Source organism: Polypterus senegalus, chromosome 15, assembly GCF_016835505.1.
Source record: "Polypterus senegalus isolate Bchr_013 chromosome 15, ASM1683550v1, whole genome shotgun sequence".
In the NCBI taxonomy this organism is placed as follows: domain Eukaryota; kingdom Metazoa; phylum Chordata; class Cladistia; order Polypteriformes; family Polypteridae; genus Polypterus; species Polypterus senegalus.
In genome coordinates, this window is record NC_053168.1 from 11,370,429 (window position 1) to 11,392,829 (window position 22,401).

The following is a 22,401-nucleotide window of genomic DNA, read 5'->3' on the forward strand; positions in this document are numbered from 1 at the left end:
AGAGTGTCTCTTTGAAGAGTTATAGTAGGGTCTTTGGCTTTAAAATATTGAGAAGCACCTGGCTGCAGACATCCACTGACAGTTCAGGAGTTCACTCTGGTGACCAAAGTGATGTTTTATTGTTTGTGGAAATCGTCCACGTCCGCTGTCATTTACCATTGTGACTAACTTATTCTTGACTGTTTCAAATATAATAACATTTATATGTTTTTTTTTTCCTATTGTTGCTTGTTCATGGACCTTTTATTGGAAATTAATGTTGTAACATACATTTACTTACCTCGGCAGTGACATTCATGTCTCTGGTGACTCTTCCTATGAAGTCAGTAGATGGATTGGGAGAGCATGGGGGGTCATGAGGTCACTGGAAAGGGGTGTGTGGTGCTACCAATATCTGCAAAAGGATGAAGGTCCAAGTCTTTAGAGTCCTGGTGCTCCCTGTTTGTGAGATATGGCCGCTATCCAGTGACTTGAGATGAAGACTGGACTCCTTCAAGTGTGTCTCTTCGAAAAATCCTTGGGTGCTGCTGGTTTGACTTTGTGTTGCTCATGGAGTCCCAAATCAGGCACATGACCTGCATTTTGAGGGAGCGTCAGTTACGGCACTACGGCCATGTGGTGCGATTTTCTGAGGGTGATCCTCATAACACCTGGCTGTGGCAGATAGAGGGTAATTTCCGGATGGGGGACTGGACTACGTGTCTGCCCTGGGGAGGTTGCCAACCAGGATCCCAAGCTGCTTCGTCATGTGGTGGGTGCGGCAACACGCTCTACCAGTGCATGCTCCCTGACCTGACCTGTTGTAACATTAAAATATTAAATATGTCATTGATGGAGGGATGTGGGATATTTCATTATGTGTAATTAGGCTGTTTTATCCACTAACTAGCTGTCCCACGCGGCTCCGCCCATGTAGTAGTGAAACAGGGCAAACTGTAAAAATCAATAAAAAAAATGTAATTCTGGCCAAACGGAAGGTACGCTCCATCGTCTAATGTCACCAGTGTATCTGATCACGTTCAGCTCTGAAGGGAGAGCTTCTCCCCCCATGGGGAGCAAAGCACATGGCCGTGATATCTCTGGCAATCAGCAGCTACTCTCGAAAACGCACATAGCTCTGATCTCTCTCACAAAAACATCAGGCATTACTCCTTAACAATCTGTAGATTATAATGTCTGCTGAACAAACCGGTATCGCTCGCTAAGCGGAGGCAAGGTGCTCTCCAACACGTGGCGAGAGGAAGAGCGACTTGAATGGAGGCTGATGTGTGAGTGAGGCGGGCCCCGCCCCCCTTGGCCCACAGATTCTCTCTCAGATTCACGCTTATTAATCGGTGCCACAAGTGAACTATGATACTTAGCGCGATGAGAGAAGTCGCAAACTCAAACGGAATGTTCAAGCAAATTATAGAAAAAAACCCAATCTAAATCTGTTAAGTAGTTCACTCGTGAAAGTGCACAGACAGACAGAGAGATGTTGGATTTTATATATATATATATATATATATATATATATATATATATATATATATATATATATATATATATATATATGTGTATATATATATATATATATATATATATATATAAATGTGATGTCTGCTTAACTTGTAGCGGATGCCACATGTGCTATTATTCTGTGGGCGGTTGCTGCCTCTTTGGATGCATTACAGGGAAAAAGGATGCTGTAAATACACCTTTAAGGGGGAGGTCATAACTCGGACAGGGCGGTTGGTGTTGAAAACTTACAGTAAAAGCCGGAAAAGAAGGGGGGAAAGGGGGACATCTTGTGGCGGAGCAAAGAGAAGGACAAGGTAGCGCCAAGAAATGGATCTGCTGGAACAAGTTCTTTTTCTTTTTGGGAGACTCAGCGACACAAGGGAGACGCGTCTCTGAAGACGGACTCTTTTTTCTTTGATTTCGCTGACGAATATCTTGGACCGGTAGGACTAAACTTTATTGTTATCGGCTCGACAGCCGGCGTATTCCGTTAGGGTTTCTCTTTGCCCTGAACAATAAGGACAGTAAACCCATTTGGAGAGTCTGGGTTTTTCTTATTTACGAACATCACGTGTTTAAACCAGAGAGTAGGGTTTTGATTGTTAGGTATTTATTTGTTTGTTTGTTTTTCTTTATATATGTAAAATAATATATTTGTTCTTTAGCTTCTTCTTTATTTGGTGTCATGGCTTGTGGTTAATGCTAGCCTGGGACAGGTGGTGGGGGTCAATAAAAGGATGAGCGTTGGTCACGTTGCCCGATAGATATTGAACTGCTTTACACTAGCAGTTTTCTAATCGTGCCTTAACTTGGGGTTTAGTTGTTTGCCCCGGGGATAGCGGTACAAACTATACCTTTACTCTTTTATTTTAGTTTGCGCCCATAAACATCATTGATGTTACTTCTGTGTTGCTTACTTATTCTAGTGCAGATTCCAGATTTACTGTACAACTGTTGTGATGGGTACACATGGTGAGAACGAGTTATTGCCATTACTCTTTGGTTTTGTTGGCTTCCTGGTTCTCCTTGTGATTTGATGAATTCACACAATTTCTTAATTGTGTTGATCCCACTTGGTGATTTGATTGTGCTAACTGATGCACATCATATCGAAGAGGAGCAGAAAGGTCCCTTTTGGTCTTTTCAGCACACACATATAAAATAACGAAAAGCGGCGGTAGTTTCCCTTATAACGTTCCCTAACTTTTTTAATGTTCTCTCTTCCAGATTAGGAATCCCTGATCTCGGCATTGATGACAAGTATCAGAAGATACTCTTAAATTACGGTCGCGATATTGAAATGGTTTCCAAAATCTACACCAAGCACAAGAATGAACCTCCTATTGCCCGCGACTTGCCTCCGATCTCTGGGAAGATCTTGTGGGCTCGTCAGCTATTCAGGAGGATACAAGACCCCATGGAGCTCTTTCAGCAGCAACCCAGCGTGCTGCAGACGGCAGAAGCAAAGCGCATCATACGCAACTACAACAAGGTGGCCAAAGTTCTGCTTGAGTATGAGGTGCTCTATCACAGGGGATGGATAAGACAGGTATGATGCCATAAAGTGCGAGTCTGGTGGTGTTATAGCATAGCGGTTATTTGGCATGTTCACATTAATTCCAAAAGTACGAGGGTGAGTCAAAAGTGATCCGCAATTCGGTTGCCAGCCCTGCCTTAACCGTATGAGGTTCCTGTCTCCCCAGGTGTGAACATTTTACGTCAGATCATTTATAACTGCGGTGCAAGACACAATGGCTGCCCCATGTGTGATTTGCACAAAAGAAGAGCAACGTGCATTGATTCGTTTTTTGTAGTCTGAGGGTGTGCCAATATTTGTTGAAGACTTTGTACACAGTGTTTTGTCGAGAAAAAGTGTGCATGAATGGATAGAGAAGTTCAAGGAAGGTTGCACAAGTATCAGCCATGAAGAAGGAGCTGGACGCCCATCCACGTCCACGACCGATGACCACATTGATTGGGCAGGTGAAATCATTCTGCTGAATCGAGGAGTGACAGTAGATGATGCAGAAAATTTTGCAAATCAGCCATGGCTCTGCCTATGCAATAATCCACGACAGACTTGGGTTTTGAAAAGTTTGCGCAAGACGGATACTGAAACAACTGCCCTAAACTTACATTTTTCTGAGGCATAAGCAAGTGGATAACCTCCCAGAGGTAACAGGGACTACTAAGGAGGTGCTGATGGATTTGGTAGAGGAAGAAGAGCTGCTGAGATTAAATAGGCTGAAATCAAACAAATCACCAGGACCAGATAATATTTACCCTCGAGTTCTTAAAGAGGCTAGTGAGTGCAGATATAAATCCTCGACACATATTGCTAGGATGTCACTATGCACTGGAGAGATTCCAAAGGATTGGAAAATGGCAAATATCATCCCATTATATAAAAAGGGTGACAGGGCAGATCCAGGCAACTACAGGCCAGTAAGTTTAACAGGCATCACAGGAAAATTAATGGAAGGAATTATTAAAGATAAGATTGAGCAACACATGACAAGGACAGGAGTTATTAGGAACAGTCAATGTGGGCTCAAAAGAGGGAGGTTGTGTTTTACTAACATGCTGGAATTCTATGAGGAGGCAACAAAAGGATACGATCAGAGTGGAGCAGATGATATTATTGATCTGGACTTTCAGAAAGCATTTGATAAGGTGCCACATGAGAGGTTGGGCATCAAATTAAAAGAAGTGGGAGTTCAGGGTGTGGTGTGCAGATTTGTGCAGAATTATCTCAGACACAGGAAGCAGAGGGTGATGGGGTGAGGAGCCTCATCAGAATTGGCCGATGTTAAGAGTGGTGACCAGCAGGGGTCAGTGCAGGGGCTGCTGCTATTTTTAATAGATATAAATGATTTAGATAGGAATATAAGTAACAAACTGGTTAAGTTTGCAGATGATACCACGATAGGTGGATTAGCAGATAATTTGGAATCCGCTATATCATCACAGAAGGATTTGAACAGCATACAGGCTTAGGCAGATTTGTGGCAGATGGAATTTAATGTCAGCAAATGTAAAGTATTACACATAGGAAGTAAAAATGTGAGGTTTTGTATGGGCGGTCAGAAAATCGAGAGTCAATCTTACGAGAAGGATTTAGGAGTCAAAGTGGACTCTAAGCTATCAACTTCCAGACAGTGGTCAGAAGCCATTAAGAAGGCTAACAGAATGTCAGGTTATATAGCGCCTTGATGTGTGGAGTACGAGTCACAGGAGGTTCTGCTCAAGCTTTATAACACACTGGTGAGGCCTCGTCTGGAGTACTGGGTGCAGTTTTAGGCCCACCAGGCATAGCAGCACTAGAGAAAGACCAGAAACGAGCGACTTGGCTGATTCCAGGGCTCCAGGGATGAGTTATGAGGAAAGATTACTAGAGCTGAGCCTTTACAGGAGATGAAGAGGAGACCTGAGTGAAATGTTTAAAATTATGAAGGGAATTAGTCCAGTGGATCGAGACGGTGACTTTTAAATGAGTTCATCAAAGACACAGGGGACACAGTTGGAAACTTATTAAGGGTAAATTTCGCGCAAACATTAGGAAGTTTTTTCTTTGCACAAAGAACGGTAGACACTTGCAATAAGTGACCAAGTAGTGTAGCGGACAGTAAGACATTAGGGACTTTCAAAACTCGACTTGATGTTTTTTCGGAAGAAATAAGTGGAGAGGACCGGCGAACTTTGTTGGGCTGAATGGCCTGTTCTTGTCCAGATTTTTCTATTGTTCTAAATCCCAGAAGAGCACAAACAGAAGTGTTCGGAGATCTGCAAACAACATTTGTAACCGATACCCTAAGGAAGGTGACAGTGTCTTAAAAAGAATCATTAATGGTGACGAGGCACGGATTCATCGCTACGAGCCTGATAGTAAATGGCAGAGTTTGGAATTGAAACCTCCTCAATCACCGACCAAGAAAAAGTTCAAAAGTCAACTATCAGCTGGAAAATTGACGCTTACAGGTTTCTGGGATTCTCAAGGGTCAATATTAGAACACCATCAGGAAACAAAGGTTCAACAATCAACGGTGCTCATTACGGTGAGATGCTCACTGAAGAGCTAAAGCCTAAACTTCGGACAAAACGCAGAGGACTGTTACCCAAGGTCGTCGTGTTCTTGCATGACCGCCGCCAACACTGTTGACACTCTGCAGAAACTTCATTTTGAGGTGTTACAGCATCCTCCCTATAGTCCTGATCTCGCCACACTGGACTATCACCTGTTTGGTCCCTTGAAAGAAACCCTACGAGAATGAAGAGTCACATATGATGAAGAGGTGAAGACAGCGGTGCATTTGTGGCTCGCAGCTCAGCCTAAAACATTTTTTAATGAAGGAATACGAATTCTTGTTGACAGATGGACAGAGTGTATTGAAAATCAGGGAGATGATGTTGAAAAATGATAGATTTGTCTCTTCTAAACTAAATTCTACAGCCGGATAGTGCAGATAATTTGTGACTCACCCTCGTAAGTAATATTTAGAGATCTATGACAGCAATGGATTTTGCTCTGTGGTTACTGAAGCCCACAGAAACTGGAGGAACGAAATCTATGGGATAGCCAGCCAGTGAGAGCCAACTCTGTAAACAAGTTGTAGCGGGTTCAATACGTTAGTCTTTCTATCTGTCATCTGACGTGGACCAGAGAACCAGCTTTGTTAGGAGTTGGAAATGAGACCCTAAAAGAGAAATTGTGCTATGTTGTGTCCAAATTCTTCTCCCTACAGGTGGAGGTGGCTAAAACTGGCCTACAAGCATCTTTATTGGTAAAGTCCTCCGAAACTGGGCAGCTCTTTGTGAATTTTGACCCTCAAATCCTCATTGTAATTCGGGAGGCCGAGTGCATGCTGAGAATGGGCTTGGAAATCCCACCGTTTGCGTTATCTCTTCAACAAAAGCAAGAAACCTTTAAAAAGAACTACAATAAGCTGCAGGTACGTTTGGGCTTTTAATGACCTCCTCCCTAGTAAGCAATGCAGTTTAGGCCAATGGTGCCAAACTCGGGTCTCCTGTAAGGTCACACGTGGTGACCGCAGAATTTTGCTCCAGTGGCTTTATTATTGTGGGGCTAGTGGAACTTACCCAGTTCATTATGGGTTGGCCTACCCTTGCAACTTCTAAGCTTAACACACACACATGGACACACACAGACCCTGCCCACTTAAGCACTGGTTGATACTGTGAAACCAGGGGTACATAAAGCCCCCTTAACCTTTACATAGACAGGCAGGACAAAGGTTTTAGTCCACACAGCACACGGTTTCTTAACAGTCCAGCACTCAATGCTCACAGGACAAAGCACAATGCAGTCCTTATTGCTGTTAGTCCTTCCACCTCCACTTCTCCTCAAGAGCTTTGTCTTCCTCATCTCGATTTCGGCCATTGAGTGGTAGTGATGGGCTCCTTTTCTAGGGTACCTGGCCCAACGAGCTTCTTCCGGCACCACTTCCGGGTGTGGTGGAAGTGCTGCCAAACAGGGCCCTGTAAAAGTCGAGGCGCCCCATTGACGGTAGCCACAGACCCCAGCAGGGTTGAGCTTCCACAACCCATAGCACCACTGCAAGCCAAGGGGGCTGCCTTCTGTCAATCTGGGGGATAAACTGTCTTGAAAATACTCTCTCCACCAGTCCTTCCATACTCGGGGCACCCTGGCCGGGTAAGGTCACAATACCCACACAGCATATCACCCCTCAGCCCTCCTCTCACTAGCATTAGAATGAACAACACATGGGGGTCCTCCGGATATAACCGAGACAGTAGATTCAGGAAGACTGAATTTTAAGTGGACACATTTGTCATTTTTGTCCATCAGACTTCACTCAATAACCCATAATGACAAAGCGGACGCAAGTTTTAAGACAGGTTTGCAAATTTATTAAGAATTAAAAAACTAAAATCTCTCATTCCTAGAAGTATTGAGACACTTTGCTGTAGTAATCCAAATTGAGTTCAGGTCCATCGTGTTTGCTTTAGTTCTCCATGAGATGTTTCTAGAACTTGATTGGAGTCCACCTGGGGCATATTGAACTGACTGGACATCATTTTGGAATGGCACACGTGTCCCTGTGTATGGAAGGTCCCACAGTTCACACTGCATGACAGGACCAAAACCAAGCCATGAAGTCCCAGGAACACTCTGTAGACCTCCGACAGATCGTCGAGGGGGGTCAAACCATCTCTACAGCTTTGAGTGTCTCCAGGAGCCCAGTGGCCTGAACAGTTGTAAAATGGAAGATTTCTGGAACCACCAGGACTCTTAATAGTGTTGGTCAGTCTGAGCAATCGAGCAAGAAGTGCTTTGGTCAAGGACGTGACCAACAACCCTATGATCACTCCAAGGGAGCTTCCAAAGTCCACTGCTCAGATGGTATGGGAGGTATTTTCTGCAAAAAAGAAAATGAAAATTATATAATTAAAACGCAGTCTCTCTTTACTAATTTCATTTTCATAGTCTACATGCAAGAATGCTGTAAAAATTAAAACTAACGTGAAATAACACCATTTGCAATTTAATGGGAATGAAGCTACAAAAATGAAAAGTAAAACGCAAATAAGCAATGGGGCCACCTGATGCTCTTTGCATTTTCATTTTCAAGTTCTCAACATACAAATGATGCCAGTCAATGGGTGGGGCTTTGTACCTCAATTTCCCACAATTCTTTGTCCTTGGTAGCTGTGGAGCCACATTGATTGATCAAGTACTTCTCACTTCAAATATATTTAACTTAAATGATTTTTGATCTTTTTACCTCCGCACTGCGAGATTCACTGCGAAACCATCTCACAAAATCCGAAGGCCATGCATAATTATATTTCAAAAGTAATTAATGTGCTATTTAATTACAATATTTACACTACTAGCCAACACCCACCGTAGCATACGGCGGTGTAAGAATAGGAACGGAAAACGATGAGAAAGGAATTCAGCAATCAAGAAGAAAGAAATACTTCTTGAAAGACGCAGTTGTGAATCGGTGTTTTGCTGGAGACAACAGATAATGAGTCGAATGATCTAACCCTAGAAAAAGCCACATACAACTGACCGTGGCTGAAGACTGTGTAACGGCCGCCCCTTACCCAGCCGGCAGCTACACCTCCAAGACCTGTGGCCTGGATTAATTGCTGAGGTTAAATCTTAATCAAGCCGTACCTTTAACAAATTAAACCTTTTCCCCACAATCGATGGTGGAAATGAGCACAAAAGCAAAACAGATATGTAAACTTAAACTGATAAAATGTATTAAATGAAACAGAAAAACTAAATAAATTATAAATATCCCTCCACCAAAGCAACACCGTGACAAATCCCTAGATGAATATAACCACCCCTCCCTTGCCCTTGTAACATATAACAAACAACACAAATACCAAAAAAGAATGAATGAAATATGGAAATGAACGGTCGTGAACTTGAGTCTGAGTAACAATTGTCCTGAATGCAGATGACTGGTTAACCGATATATGGAGTGTTTGTAATTCCCGGAAACAAAAATGGAACAGCCTCACCGTGTATCCTCGGCGGTGGTGGAAAATGATCCGACCCCGGGGTCTCTCGATGATGAGGGTGTTGGAGTGAGTCCGGCGGAATGAAAAACAAAACTTAAATAAGGTGACACGCACACTTAAGGTGACGCACACATTCAATGAGGTGACGTGCAGAATTAAATGTGATGCCGCACAATTATAAAAGGTGACGTGCAGAATTAAACAAGGTGACAAGCACACTTAAGGTGACGCGCACATTCAAATGAGGTTACAAGCAAAATTAAATGTGGCGCCATGCACAATCTGAGGTGTGACGACAAGTAAAATTGTACAGAAAGGGTTAGGTACCGTGGCATAACTAAAGGAAAACACTGATTGGTGGCAAGGTTTGCCTGTCAGTCCACAGGGGAAGTTTCCGGTTTTGTCACTTGCCCTTCGGAGCCACCGTAGGATGTTAGATAAGTATGTCTTGCACAAGTCTATCATATTTATGTTTCTTTATTTCCATTTGAAACAAATCTTTATTTCCTGGCAATTCGCAGATGGTTCTGGAGGAGAACAGACGAGTCCGGAGCAAAATCCAAAGTGCTTTTGATCAGCTCTTTGGTCCTCACCTGGTTAAAGTAGATGAGGCCATTCAACCAGGGTTGACGTCTCTCAGCTGGACTTCTTTGAATTTTGAAAAGTACCTGAATCGAGTAACACGCTCTCTGTGTAAGTAAGACAGTACACCATTTTATTGTAATTATCCTAATTATCATTTTATATTGAGTGCTGCTGTCTTGGGTATGAATCCCAAACTGGGTTGTTGTCTGCGTGGGGTTTGTATGTTATCCCTGTGTCTGGGTGGGTTTCCCCTGGGTGCTCTGGTTTTTCTCACACAGCTCAGTGACTCTAAATTGGAACAGTGTATGTGTGGGCATGTGATTTAACTGTCCAGATTGGTTCCCACCTTGTGCCCATAACTGCCAGTATAGTCTACAGGTCCACACAACATTGAATTTGCTTGAGAAGTTGACCAGAGGACATTGTGAGGGTTAAGTACATTTGTAGAATGATTGACTCAAGTATTCAGACTTCATTGAAGCCCCTTTGTCAGCGATTCCTGCCTGGTATCATCTTGGGTCTGATGTGCCAAGCTTCACACCTCCTGGATTTGTGGATGTGCTTTCATTCTTCTCTACAGATCCTCTCAAGCTCTGTCAGATTGATTGGGTTCATGTCTGGCTTCTGGCTGGACCACTCAAGGACATTTCCAGAGTTGTTCCTAAGCCACTCCTGTGTTGTCTTTGCTTTGTTCTTCTGGAAAGCAAACCTTTAGCCCAGTCTGAGGTTTAGGGGGTGTGGTGGGCGGCCGGGTCCCAAGCCCGGCCAGGACGCCCCTTCTACACATGTTCTAGGGGAGCAATCACGGACTGCTCAATCATTCCCCCAGGACGCTTGGTGGCAGCCTCCCTGGCTGAGGATGGTGCCTCAGTTTCCTGCAGGGCTCCATGGGAGATGGAGTTCTCCACAGCCCTGTTGGGATCTGAGGTGGCCACCAGGGGGTGCTGCTTGGGTCCCTGAGCCAGCCAGGACAACTCTGCAGTCCCGCCTGGAAGTGCAATCAGAAGCAGGTGATCAATCCGGGTGGATTATAAAAAGGGCTGGCAACCACCAGTCGGAGCCAGAATCGGGAGGAAGAGGACGAGGTTGCCTGGGAGGAGTGGTGGTGCCAGAGGAACAATTGCATTGTGTGGAGTTATTTGTTTTGGGACTGTGTATTGCCTGTGGGGTTCATGGGGAAGATGTGCCCCACAGGTGAAGAAAAATAAAAGCCTTTGTGATTTTACACGTGCCTCCGAGTGAGTCTGTGCCGGGTCGGATGCTATATAGCATCTAGTTCACAGGGGTATTGTTGGCAGGTAGTGTGTGGTGTAGTGGTTAAGGCTTTGGACTTCAAACCCTGAAGCTGTGGGCTCACAACTACTAAGTGAACTAGTAGCAGTCGCCATATTGTCACGTGTACGGAGTACACCTAGAGATGAGAATGCATTACAATACAGAACTGTATTTTAATGAACTGAAAACACAAATCCGATTTCCTGGTGCTCCTGACCCCAGTTTGCATAGCACTTATTCATTGGTACTCCTTACTGTAACAAAGCTGAATAAGATGTCAAGCGAAATGCTGGTGTGTGTATTTGACATGTTTCAAAACTCTCTGAGCTTCCTGACTTGAAATAAGAGGAAGAAATGACGATTGGCAACAGCAACATTCTCTTTCACAAGCTGGCTCTTGGTGTTAAGTCAGACTCTTCCCATATTACTATCAGCACCCGTCTGGATCTTCTATAACTCTAACCCTAACCCTAATGTGTGTGTGTGTATATGTGTATGTATGTATGTATTTATATACGCTCACTGGCCACTTTATTAGGTACACCTATTCCACTGCCTTTTGACGTAAATAGGTGGCCACTTTATTAGGCAGCAACTCAATGCATTTCGACCTGTAGACATTGTCAAGATGACCTGCTGAAGTTCAAACCGAGCATCGGAATAGGGAAGAAGAAAGCTGACCGAAGTGACTCTGAACGTGGCATAGTTGTTGGTGCCAGACAGGCTGGTCTGAGTATTTCAGAAACTGCTGATCTACTGGGATTTTCACACACAACCATCTCAAGGGTTTACAGAGAATGGTCTGAAAAAGGGAAAACATCAGTGAGTGGCAGTTCAATGCCTTAGTGATGCCAGAGGTCAGAGGAGAATGGCCAGACTGCTTTGAGCTGATAGAAAGGCAACAGGAACTCAAATAAGCACTCGTTACAATCGAGGTATGCAGAAGAGCATCTCTGAACACACAACATGTCAAACCTCGAAGCAGGTGGGCTACAGCAGCAGTAGACCACACTGGGGGCCACTCCTGTCAGCTGAGAACAGGCAACTGAGGCAACAATTCACATGGGCTCACCAAAATTATACAAGAGAAGATTGGAAGAACTTCATCTGGTCTGCTGAGTCTCGATTTCTGCTGTGACATTCGGATTGTAGGCTCAGAATTTGGTGTCAGCAACATGAGAGCATGGATCCATCCTGCATTGTATCAACAGTTCATGTGACTGGTGGTGGTGTAATGGTGTGGGGGATATTTTCTTGGCACACTTTGGGCCCCTTAGTACCAGCTGAACATCGTTTAAATGCCACAGCCTACCTGAGTATTGTTGCTGACCATGTCCGTTCCTTTATGACCGCAATCTTCTGATGGCTCCTTCCAGCAAAATAACTCGCCATGTCAAAAAGGTCAGATCATCTCAAACTGGTTTCTTGGAACATGACAATGAGCTCACTGGACTCAAATGGCCTCCACAGTCTCCAGATCTCAATCCAGTAAAACACCTTTGGGATGTGGTGGAACGTGAGATTCACATCATGGATGTGCAGCCAGCAAAATCTACAGCAACTGCATGAAGCTATCATGTCAATATGGACCAAAATCTGAGGAATGTTTCCAGCACCTCGTTGAATTACTGCTACAAAGAATTATAGCAGTTCCAAAGGCAAAATGGGGTCCAACCTGGTGCTAGCAGCCCTAACGTTAACCTTAACCAGCAGGTCCCCACATTCCAATGATAGACAAGATGGCTTTGCTTTACAGAACTTAATCTAAAAGAACTGAAAATACACATCTGATCTCCTGATACTCCTGATTTTCCCATTTTCCACAGCACTTCTTCATTGGCACTCCCTAACTGTAACAAAGCTGAATCAAATGTCGGGTGAAGAGCTGGTGTGTATATTTGAATCACTTCAAAACTATTTGAGCTGCCTAACTTTGAATAAAATAAAGAAATTATAATTGACAACAGCAGCATCCTTGGTTTCAAGTTGGAATTCTCCGTATTCAAAGCAGCACACATCTGGTTGTTCTGTAATCCTTCGCATTTCAGTGCTAATTATTCATTTCAAATTTTACTAATTCCTCTAACCAATTATTTATTGCTTTTTTTTTTTTAACATCCAAGCTGACCTGGAACTTCTGGTGGACCGTGTGAACGACTTGGTGGAATTCCGCATAGACGCCGTACTCCTAGACATGAGCTCCACGTGCCTGTGCAACCTGCCTGAAGACGAGCCGTGTACCCCTGAGCAGTTTGCTCAAATGACCAAGGTACGGCCTGCCATCATTTTGTGGGTTTACTATACAAAGTAGACTTTTATGCATAAACAGAAAATCATTTGTTTGTGTGGCATCTTTTTAAAGAAATTCACAGAATGCTATACAACTTAATGGCATTTAGTAATAACAAAGCTCAATTAATTATGCAATGTAAAAATGCAGAAAACACTTTAGGAGCCTCCCAGGCTTCATTCATTTTAACATGGCAGTACAGCCCAGTCACTGAGATGTCCGAGGTATCATTCTGTGCTCCAAGTACAGCTGCACTTTGAACTTCAGGGGCTTTCTTTTCTTCCACTTTCTTGATCCTTGTCAATCGTCTCAATAACGATCCACGCATGCTCCTTCATGAGTCGTCCCACTGTTGCAGTAATCTCATCCAGCAGGTATCGGGCACAAGCAGTGACGGCAAGAAATAAAATATTGTGTAATAAAAGTGATTGAATATAAATAAATCAAGGCACTTTATGTTAAAGCTTTAATTGTCTTGGTGTTAACACCTCTTGTGCTTGTAATTCTATGTTAAAACGGTTAAACCGTTATGATCCGACGTACCTCAAAAACACAATGGCATGTAAATGAGAAGCTGTAAAGCCAGTTTTAGAACAAACTGAACCTGAACCATTAAGTGAATCAAGCGATAGCAATGACAGTGTGAATTGGTCATCAGATGGAAAGTGAAGTTGATGCATACGGTACTGCGCAACTGCCATGAAATGCCCTTGGTCTCATTAAGGTTTACTGTGGTGCCAGTAGCTTTGTGGCAAAAAGGCAGAATTACTGCGATCAAGTGGAAGCACAAGAAAGACGTCAGCACTGCTCTTGTTCGTATCGGGGGAAATATGGAAGACAGGGTTCCTCACACCATCACCCTCTGCTTCCTGCGTTGGAGACAATGCTGCACCCATCTGAACTTCCACTTCATTTAGTGTGATGCCCAACCTCTCAGGTGGCACTTTATCAATTGCTTTCTGAAAGTCGAGATAAATAATATTGTATGCTCCACCTTAATCTCTCTCTCTCTCTCACAGTAGGCCTCCTCCTTTTTCTTCTAACATTCACACTACCTCTTTTGATCGCATCACCAAAGCCTAACAATCACGCCAAAGCCATGCTGACCAATCCTATTGCTCTAAGGCATGGGTTGCTTTTTCTGGCGTGACTCAATCTTCCCATTTTAGTGTTTTAAAAACTGATTCTTTGTTGAATGCCCAGACAACCTTTTTATTGGGGGGGGGGTGCACAGTTGTTGGGGGCGTATGTCGATTGCTTATGTAACCGTGTGCACGTTACCATTAACTACACCAGTGGGTCCGATTGGGTGAAAGGACACACACACACACACAGAGACCTTAGTGTTTTGTTATACTACAGATGACTGATCTCTGCTTAATATGGTTGTATATTTGACTTCCTGTAATAATCATAACAGATTCAAAGATCATATGGCAACATTTTTATGAATGTTAATGCAAAATTAATGCTCTATATGTAGAATATCCCGTACAGGGGCAGCTGGATGACAGACAACTTGGCGAAAAGAACAACTCAGCGACATCCTTTACCAGTTAGGTAATAGTTAGGGTCAAAGAGATTTTTTGATGATTTTTAAATGACAACGTGATTTAAAATGTTGAGAATAAATTTATAAATGTTGAGATTACAGATATTCCTTAAGCCATACTCGCAGGTCACCTTTTGTATTCTAAATATCATTATCATACAATTACAATCAATACAATTTATATAAAGGTTTAGCAGTTTTGGTTGCAGAAGATAATGTAAGATAGAGTTTGTTCCATCTGCAGAATAAAGTTCGTTCGTCACTGATATAAATTTAATTTTAACATTTTAAATCACGTTGTCATTGTAATTAAAAAATCTCTTTGAACCTAACTATTACCTAACTGGTAAAGGATTTCGCCAAGTTGTTTTTTCGCCGAGTTGTCTCTTCACCGAGTTGACTGTCGCCCAGTTGCCACCGAACCGGAATATTAAATTGTTGTAATTAGCTCAATTTACCAGCAATGTAAAACTACAAACTCAGAATGAAAATAAATTGGCCAATACACAGTTTACCCCATAACTGATATATGAACACTGAGTAATTCACATAAAAGAAAACGATGACATCTGTTGTCAATCCGGAGTGAGAAGCACCTGAAATGGATGGCTTAAGAGCCTTAAGACGCACAGACGTCTCACTTTTGGTGTGACACTGTGGATATCCGACCCCCAACAAAGTACAAGTGTTTTTAGGGAGCAGGTTAAGTAGGCAAAAGTGTGTTCTGCAATACCAAGCACACCCTTCGCCGCCCACGTTTCTGTCTCCATCTCCATATTCTTCTAAACTACTTCTTCACTGCAGGAACTGTGCATTAAAGGCGCTCTGAGTCTGCACACCAAAAGCTCCCTGGTGGAGGAAGCAGCCAATGAACTTATCAATATGTTACTGGATATGGAACCATTAAGCAAGGAGGACGAAGACGAAGAAACATCCAAGGAAGAACATAAGGCAGAAAGTGATAAAGAAGAGAATGAAGGTAATCCATACTGGTTTGGATTTTAAATTAGCTGCTGAGGACATTCTCTTCTGTGGTGGTGACCATGTCTCGTTAGTTTAACATCAGTCAGTCACACTTTACTTTACTTTCCTGGCTAACACCCTCACAAGAGGCTTCATAGAGCAAATGAACATATCGAATTAAAGATGACAGTCGTGGGAAAAAGTCGAGCCACCTCAATCAATTATGAAATAGAACGTCTTTATTACAGTTGTAAGTAAATGGACACTAGGTGGCACTGTTGCACACCTTTTCCCTAACAGACAGTACGCAGGACATGGGGTAAAATCACCAAGAAGCATTTTAATTCTTTTTACCTCTTTGTAATGTGTCTTCAAAGCACCACAGGCACATCAAATAGGCAATACAATACTAAATAAACACAATAATACAATTCTCCTCTCCACTACACCTCCCAGCAAGCTCCATTACACTCCTTCCAACTCCGGCTCCAGACCTTTAAATAGTTCTTGACCTGGAAGTTCTCCTACTCTTCCTCCCACGTGACTTGCCCGCACTTCCGGGTCAGCTGGAGAATCCCTAGTCTTTAATCAGCCTGGAAGTACTGTGGGGCTTCCGTTCTCATGACTTCCAAGCACTTCTGGGCTGCAAGGGATGCATGACTCCCCAGGTCCTTTCATAGCTCCCCTTGGCAGCACCCGCCGTACCCAACAGGGCTGAGAAACCGGGGCACCGTTGGACTCCAGGGGAGCTGCCATCTAGTGTTTTGGCGGAGGCAGTGTCCTGATAAATCTGCCTTCCCCCATCCTTCCACTTCAGGGGCGTCCCAGCCGGGTTGAGCTGCCGGCCGTCCATCACACAGTATATCGATGGATATCCTAGCATAGATAAGGTCTGGATCTTCTGCTTTGAGTTTTCACATTAAAAGGTTCTAAGACCCCCTTCCCAAATCTACCCATATCCATACCTCCTCATGCCATACATGATTGGAGAGCTTTTAACTGGCTACCCAAAACACAGTGCTCCCTAGTGTTTGGGACAAAGACCCATTCTTACCTTTGATTTCCCCCTCTGCCCTACAGTTTAAAATTATAAATCAATCGATTTAGACATTGTGATTAAAGTACACACGGCAGACATTCATTAAATGTGTCTTTGTCCCAAACATTATGGAGGACACCGGATATAAAGCAAAAAGTAGGATACAGATGTTGATCTTCTACTGATTGCACAATTATTGATAATTAGAGTAATAGGTAATTAATACTTATCAGATATTTGCAAAGAACTCCATACTGCAATGCAGTGTTTACACCAATATACGCTTCAATCTTCTTCTTCTTTCGGATGCTCCCATTCAGTGGTCTTCACGGTGGATCATCCGTCTCCGTCATGATTTCAAAATTTAGATTTTAAGTATCTTTTAAGTACGTGTTTATATTTTACGTTAGCATATTTAATTTTAAGTAATTTGATGGTGGCAGTGGATAAAGAAAGACAGACAGACAAACAAACACCATAGCTACTGGGCTGCACATGTTGGAGAAGTGCCTCTCTCTGTTACAGTATCGTTCTGCCATTTTAACTTCTGCATCACTATATGATATAAAAACAGCAAATCAAGTTTAGATAAGCATTGGGGTCCATGGATATACGACTACAGTATTGTGTGGCTTGGTAACAAATACATAAGATTCCACATAATTGCATTGGCGCCAGGATTCCAAGCCTGGTATGATGGCCGTCCCAGTCTGTGGTAGGCGGGTTTGACAGTACGAGCTGATCTTCTTGAAGTCTCTCCCTCTCTGTCAGTCTCTTGTTTCATTCCTAGGTCTCCCAGACCATTTGTGGGCTCCACTGGGTCATCAGTCTTTCCCACTGGGGGTTTCTGCCACCCTGGTCTCCATTACCAGTCCTTGTCTCTGTTCCATTGATGATCCTTGCTGTGGATTTCTGTCAGGTTGCCGTAGCTCTCTTTGTTTAAGGTTGAACTCTTGGGCCTTGGCTCCGCGCCTGGAGCGTGACTCAGGTTCTGTGACCTCGGATCTGATATGTGTGGGAAATTAAGGCAAGCAGCGGAGGGCATATGAGATTTCAGCTTCCTTATAAGAGTGATCATGACTCCGTCACCTCATCCGTCAAGTCTGAGCTCATGGTTCTCAGCCAGAAAAGGGTCCCTCTGCAGGTTGGGGATTAAGGGCTAACCAATCAGTTTTTTGGCGTCTTGTTCACAAGTGAGGGAAGAAGGGAGTAGGGGATTGACAGGGGAATCGGACCAGTGTCAACGGTCTTGTGGATGTTGTATCAGTCAGTCATTGTGAGTAGAGAGTTGAGTCTAAAGGCAAAGCTCTTGATTTACGGGTTAATTTACATTGCTGCCCTCACCTGTGGTCATGCACCTTCAGTAATGACCAAAAGAACAAGATCATGGATACAAGTGACAGAAATGAGCTTCCTTTGCAGGGTGTCTGGGCTCAACGTTAGAGATAAGGTGAGGACCACAGACATTCAGGAGGAGTTTAAAGTAGATACGCTGCTTGTCTGCATTGAAACGATCCATCTAAGGTAGATAGGCAATCTAATTAGGAAGACCCCTGGACTCATCTCTGTCCAACCAGGAGGAGACTTCTGTCCAGACACAGGATATGCTGGTGAGATTATATCTTCTAGCTGGCCTTAGGAACACTTTTGTAGTTGGTGGAAAGAGGAACATCTGGGCATTATTGCTTAGACTGCTGAACCCCATGACCCAGACCTGGTTAAGCTCCCAAAAATAGATACATGGAGGATTGCACTAAGAGAGAGTTCTTGCAATTTTCTGGTAGAAGAAACTGTAAACTGTGTTTGTTCACCTTTTCCAAAATGTTTGTTTCTGGAATGTGGCCAAGTATGGGACCTTGCAAACATATTCAGACCCCTACCAGGTTTTCAAAATTGTCTGGGTTACGAAGGATAACATGTTCATCTTGTCTGTATTTCTTATGCACACTCACATGCTGCATGGCAAAAAATGTGTTAGAACCTAGGAAATTTGACAAATGAGAGGAGACCATTCAGTCCGTCAACCCTATTTGTTTAGCTGATATTTTTTCAGTGTTAGATGTTATCGCCCCAGTAGTTGAAGACCTATCTAGGTCTGGATTTAAAACACATGAAAAAAATTTTTTTTAATGTTCTCTCTCTGGCCATTATACAGTAATTTTATGAGTGTTCAAGTTAGGAATGGGTGCAAATACATTTTGCATGAAGTCTCAAAAATCCATAGCGGGTCCATAGATATTTATCAAAATCACTTTACAATTAAATAAATTACCAATCACCATTACATATCGCCCTTCAGGATCAGACACTACATCTGATACTACAAATAAAATTGTTCTATGAATTAAGATTCCCACACCTCGTTTTTTTTTTTGTATAGCTGGAGTGGAATATTTGCCCAATCCAATCTTTTTGCAACCAAAATCAATCCTTGCTGATTAAGTGAGCCTCCTGTAAAAATAATATCTTGCCATTTAGACTTGTTAGGTGAGAGAATACTTTCTTCCTCTTTAATTCGTGATTGAGACCTTTGACATTCCAGCTCACAAAGTTCACTGTTTGGTCATATAGACATTGCTTCTGAACTTCTATTGTCATTTTATAGTCTTAAATTAAGGTAGTACATTACTACATATGATAGCTTTAACCTTAATTTCCAATATTTCCGCCTATTGTTGTGTTGGGACTTACAATTGTGGGGATAAAAGGGACACATCAGAAATAGCTTGCTCTCTTTCTCTCCCACCATATTCACAAAATGAGGGATGTCCTAATTTCAAAAATTGACACCCGCAGACCCGACACATTACTGTGAAAGAGAACTCAACTCAAATATCTGAAAACATTTTTTTTTTTTTTTACTTTTCAAGGTGAAGAAGAACAGAAGTCTGAGACTCGATTGTTTTCTCGCAATGCCAACCAAATAACACCTGGTCCAGTTTCCCCTCTGACCAAGAGAAAGAGGAAGGATATAGCTGAAGTGCTCGAGGAGGAGGCCCAAGAACTGTTGTCACATTTCAACCATCGTAATGTCGACGCCCTGCTCAAAGTCACTCGCAACACACTGGAGTCCATACGCAAGCGCATCTATTCATCATCTGTAATTCATTTTTTGGGTGAGTTCATCCAATTAACTAACTGATTTTCATAGTCCATCACATGTGGTTGATTTTAGTTCAATCTGCTTATTCCGGCAGGTGGGATGGGGGTTTCTTTTACCATCAGCTGGGGTATCCAAATTGGCTTAATCTTTGGCACCCCAAAATTATTTGTTTTATTTTCCCTGGCATTGGTAAATGAGGGTTATACTCCCAATTCTTTGGGACCACAGATCTGTCAAACTCATAAAAGTTTACTGATGACAAAACCCTTATTGGCATGATTACAGACCAGGAGAGGTGGGGGTGCCATATTGGAGAAAGGTGGATCAGCTGGCTCAAAGATCACAGCTTAAATACTTGGGAAACGTAATTTTTGGATTTTAGGAGATACTCTTTACCTCCTTCTCCCCTAGTTATAAGTGGCATCGCTGTCAACAGTGTGGAATGACAGCATTTCAATTTCTTAGTACCATTACAGAGGGGTAAAATTGATCAGCCACAGGATGAAGTTATGGGAAAGAGTAGTGGAAGCTCAGTTAAGAAGGGAGGTGATGATTAGTGAGCAACAGGATGGTTTCATGCCAAGAAAGAGCACCACAGATGCGATGTTTACTCTGAGGATGTTGATGGAGAAGTTTAGAGAAGACCAGAAGGAGTTGCATTGCATCTTTGTGGACCTGGAGAAAGCATATGACAGGGTGCCTCGAGAGGAGTTGTGGTATTGTATGAAGAAGTAAGGAGTGACAGGGAAGTACATAAGAGTGTACAGGATATGTACGAGGGAAGTGTGACAGTGGTGAGGTCGGCGGTAGGAGTGACGGATGCATTCAAGTTGGAGGTGGGATTACATCAGGGATCGGCTCTGAGCTCTTTCTTATTTGCAATGGTGATGAAAAGGTTGACAGATGAGATTTGATAGGAATCCCCATGGGTTATGATGTTTGCTGGTGACATTATGATCTGTAGCGACAGTAGGGAGCATGTTGAGGAGACCCTGGAGAGGTGGAGATATGCTCTAGAGAGGAGAGGAATGAAGGTCAGTAGGAACAAGACAGAATACATGTGTGAAAATTAGAGGGAGGTTAGTGGAATGGTGAGGATGAGGGAGTAGGGTTGGTGAAGGTGGATGAGTTTAAATACTTGGGATCAACAGTACAGAGTAATGGGGATTGTGGAAGAGGTGTGAAAAAGAGAGTGCAAGCAGGGTGGAGAAGAGTGTCAGGAGTGATTTGTGACAGACAGATATCAGCAAGAGTGAAAGGGAAGGTCTGCAGGACGGTAAAGAGACCACCCTGGGGGTGTGGGGTATACCCTAGTTTGGTAATCCCTGCCAATTAGGACAAAGGTTGGTATATTTAAATTTGTCTACAGACCATCAATTTTTGAGCACCAGCATTAGCATTTTTGTCTACAGTAAGAAAAATGATTTACTGTATTGAATATTTAATTTTAAGTACTGAAACTGAACTATCCGTTAATTTGATGGTGGCAGTGGATAAAGACAGACAGACAGACCTCATAGCTAATGGGCTCCAGATGTTGGAGAAGTTCCTCTGTCTATTACGATATCTTTCTGCCAATTTAACTTTTGCATCACTATATGTCATAACAACAGAAAACAGACTTCAGATAAGCATTGGGGTCCATGGATATACGACTACCGTATTGTGTGGCTTGGTAACAAATACATAAGATTCCACATAATTGCAATGGCACCAGGATTCCAAGTCTGGTATGATGACCGTCCCAGTCTGTGGTAGGTGGTTTTGACACTACGAGCTGATCTTTTTGAAGTCTCCCCCTCTCTGTCAGTCTCTTGTTCTGTTTTTAGGTCTCCCAGACCATCTGTGGGCTCCGCTGGGTCATCAATCTTTCCCACAAGGGGTTCTGCCACTCTGGTCTCCATGTTCAGTCCTTGTCTCTGTTCCATTGATGTTCCTTGCTGTGGATTTCTGTCAAGTTCCCGTAGTTCTCGTTGTTCAGGGTTGAACTTTTGGGCCTTGGCTCCGCGCCTGGAGCGTGACTCAGGTTTTGTGACCTCAGATCTGACATGTGTGGGAAATTAAGACAAGCAGTGGAGGCCATGTGAGGTTTAAGCTTCCTTATCAGAGTGATCAGACCCTGAGTCTGTCATTTCATTATTCTGTTGCTGGTCCCTTTATTTTCCTTTTCACTGTGTTTGATTTTAGTGGCCTTTTCAAGAGGTAAGTCATTGAGAGGCAGCAGGTGGTTGCGGTGTAGCATCTGGGGTGTTGTGATGCGTTAAAAACACTGCGACCATTTTGCCGCGGCATGTTTGCATTTCTGATTAGACAGTAATGTTCAATTTGTTTAATTGTTCGTTTAGACCCGGTAAATTTGATGGACGCTAGGTGGCACTATTGCCCCTTTTAAACCTAACAGACAGACATTCTGGACACAGGTTGAAAGTACCAAGAAGTATTTTATTATTTCTTCTTCCCACACAGTGCCTCCAAAGTTCAGCAGTAAAGCCCAATATTCTTCTCCTCCACACCTCCCAGCAAGCGTTGTCCACCTCCTCCCAACTCCGGCTCACATGCTGGGTCTTCAGCAG

The 22,401-nt window shown here is 43.1% G+C and overlaps 1 protein-coding gene across 2 annotated transcripts in view; it reads left to right on the plus strand.

The window, feature by feature from the left end:
• The window catches only part of dnah5 (dynein, axonemal, heavy chain 5), a 390,322-nt gene that overhangs the window by 137,353 nt on the left and 230,568 nt on the right, over window positions 1–22,401 (plus strand). For both annotated transcript variants that reach the window (XM_039736932.1, XM_039736933.1), the window contains exons 14-19: window positions 2,728–3,049; window positions 6,243–6,449; window positions 9,543–9,714; window positions 13,005–13,150; window positions 15,528–15,702; window positions 19,596–19,841. In XM_039736932.1, the coding sequence (XP_039592866.1) occupies window positions 2,728–3,049; window positions 6,243–6,449; window positions 9,543–9,714; window positions 13,005–13,150; window positions 15,528–15,702; window positions 19,596–19,841 (1,268 nt within the window). The remainder of the gene's footprint in view (window positions 1–2,727; window positions 3,050–6,242; window positions 6,450–9,542; window positions 9,715–13,004; window positions 13,151–15,527; window positions 15,703–19,595; window positions 19,842–22,401) is intronic.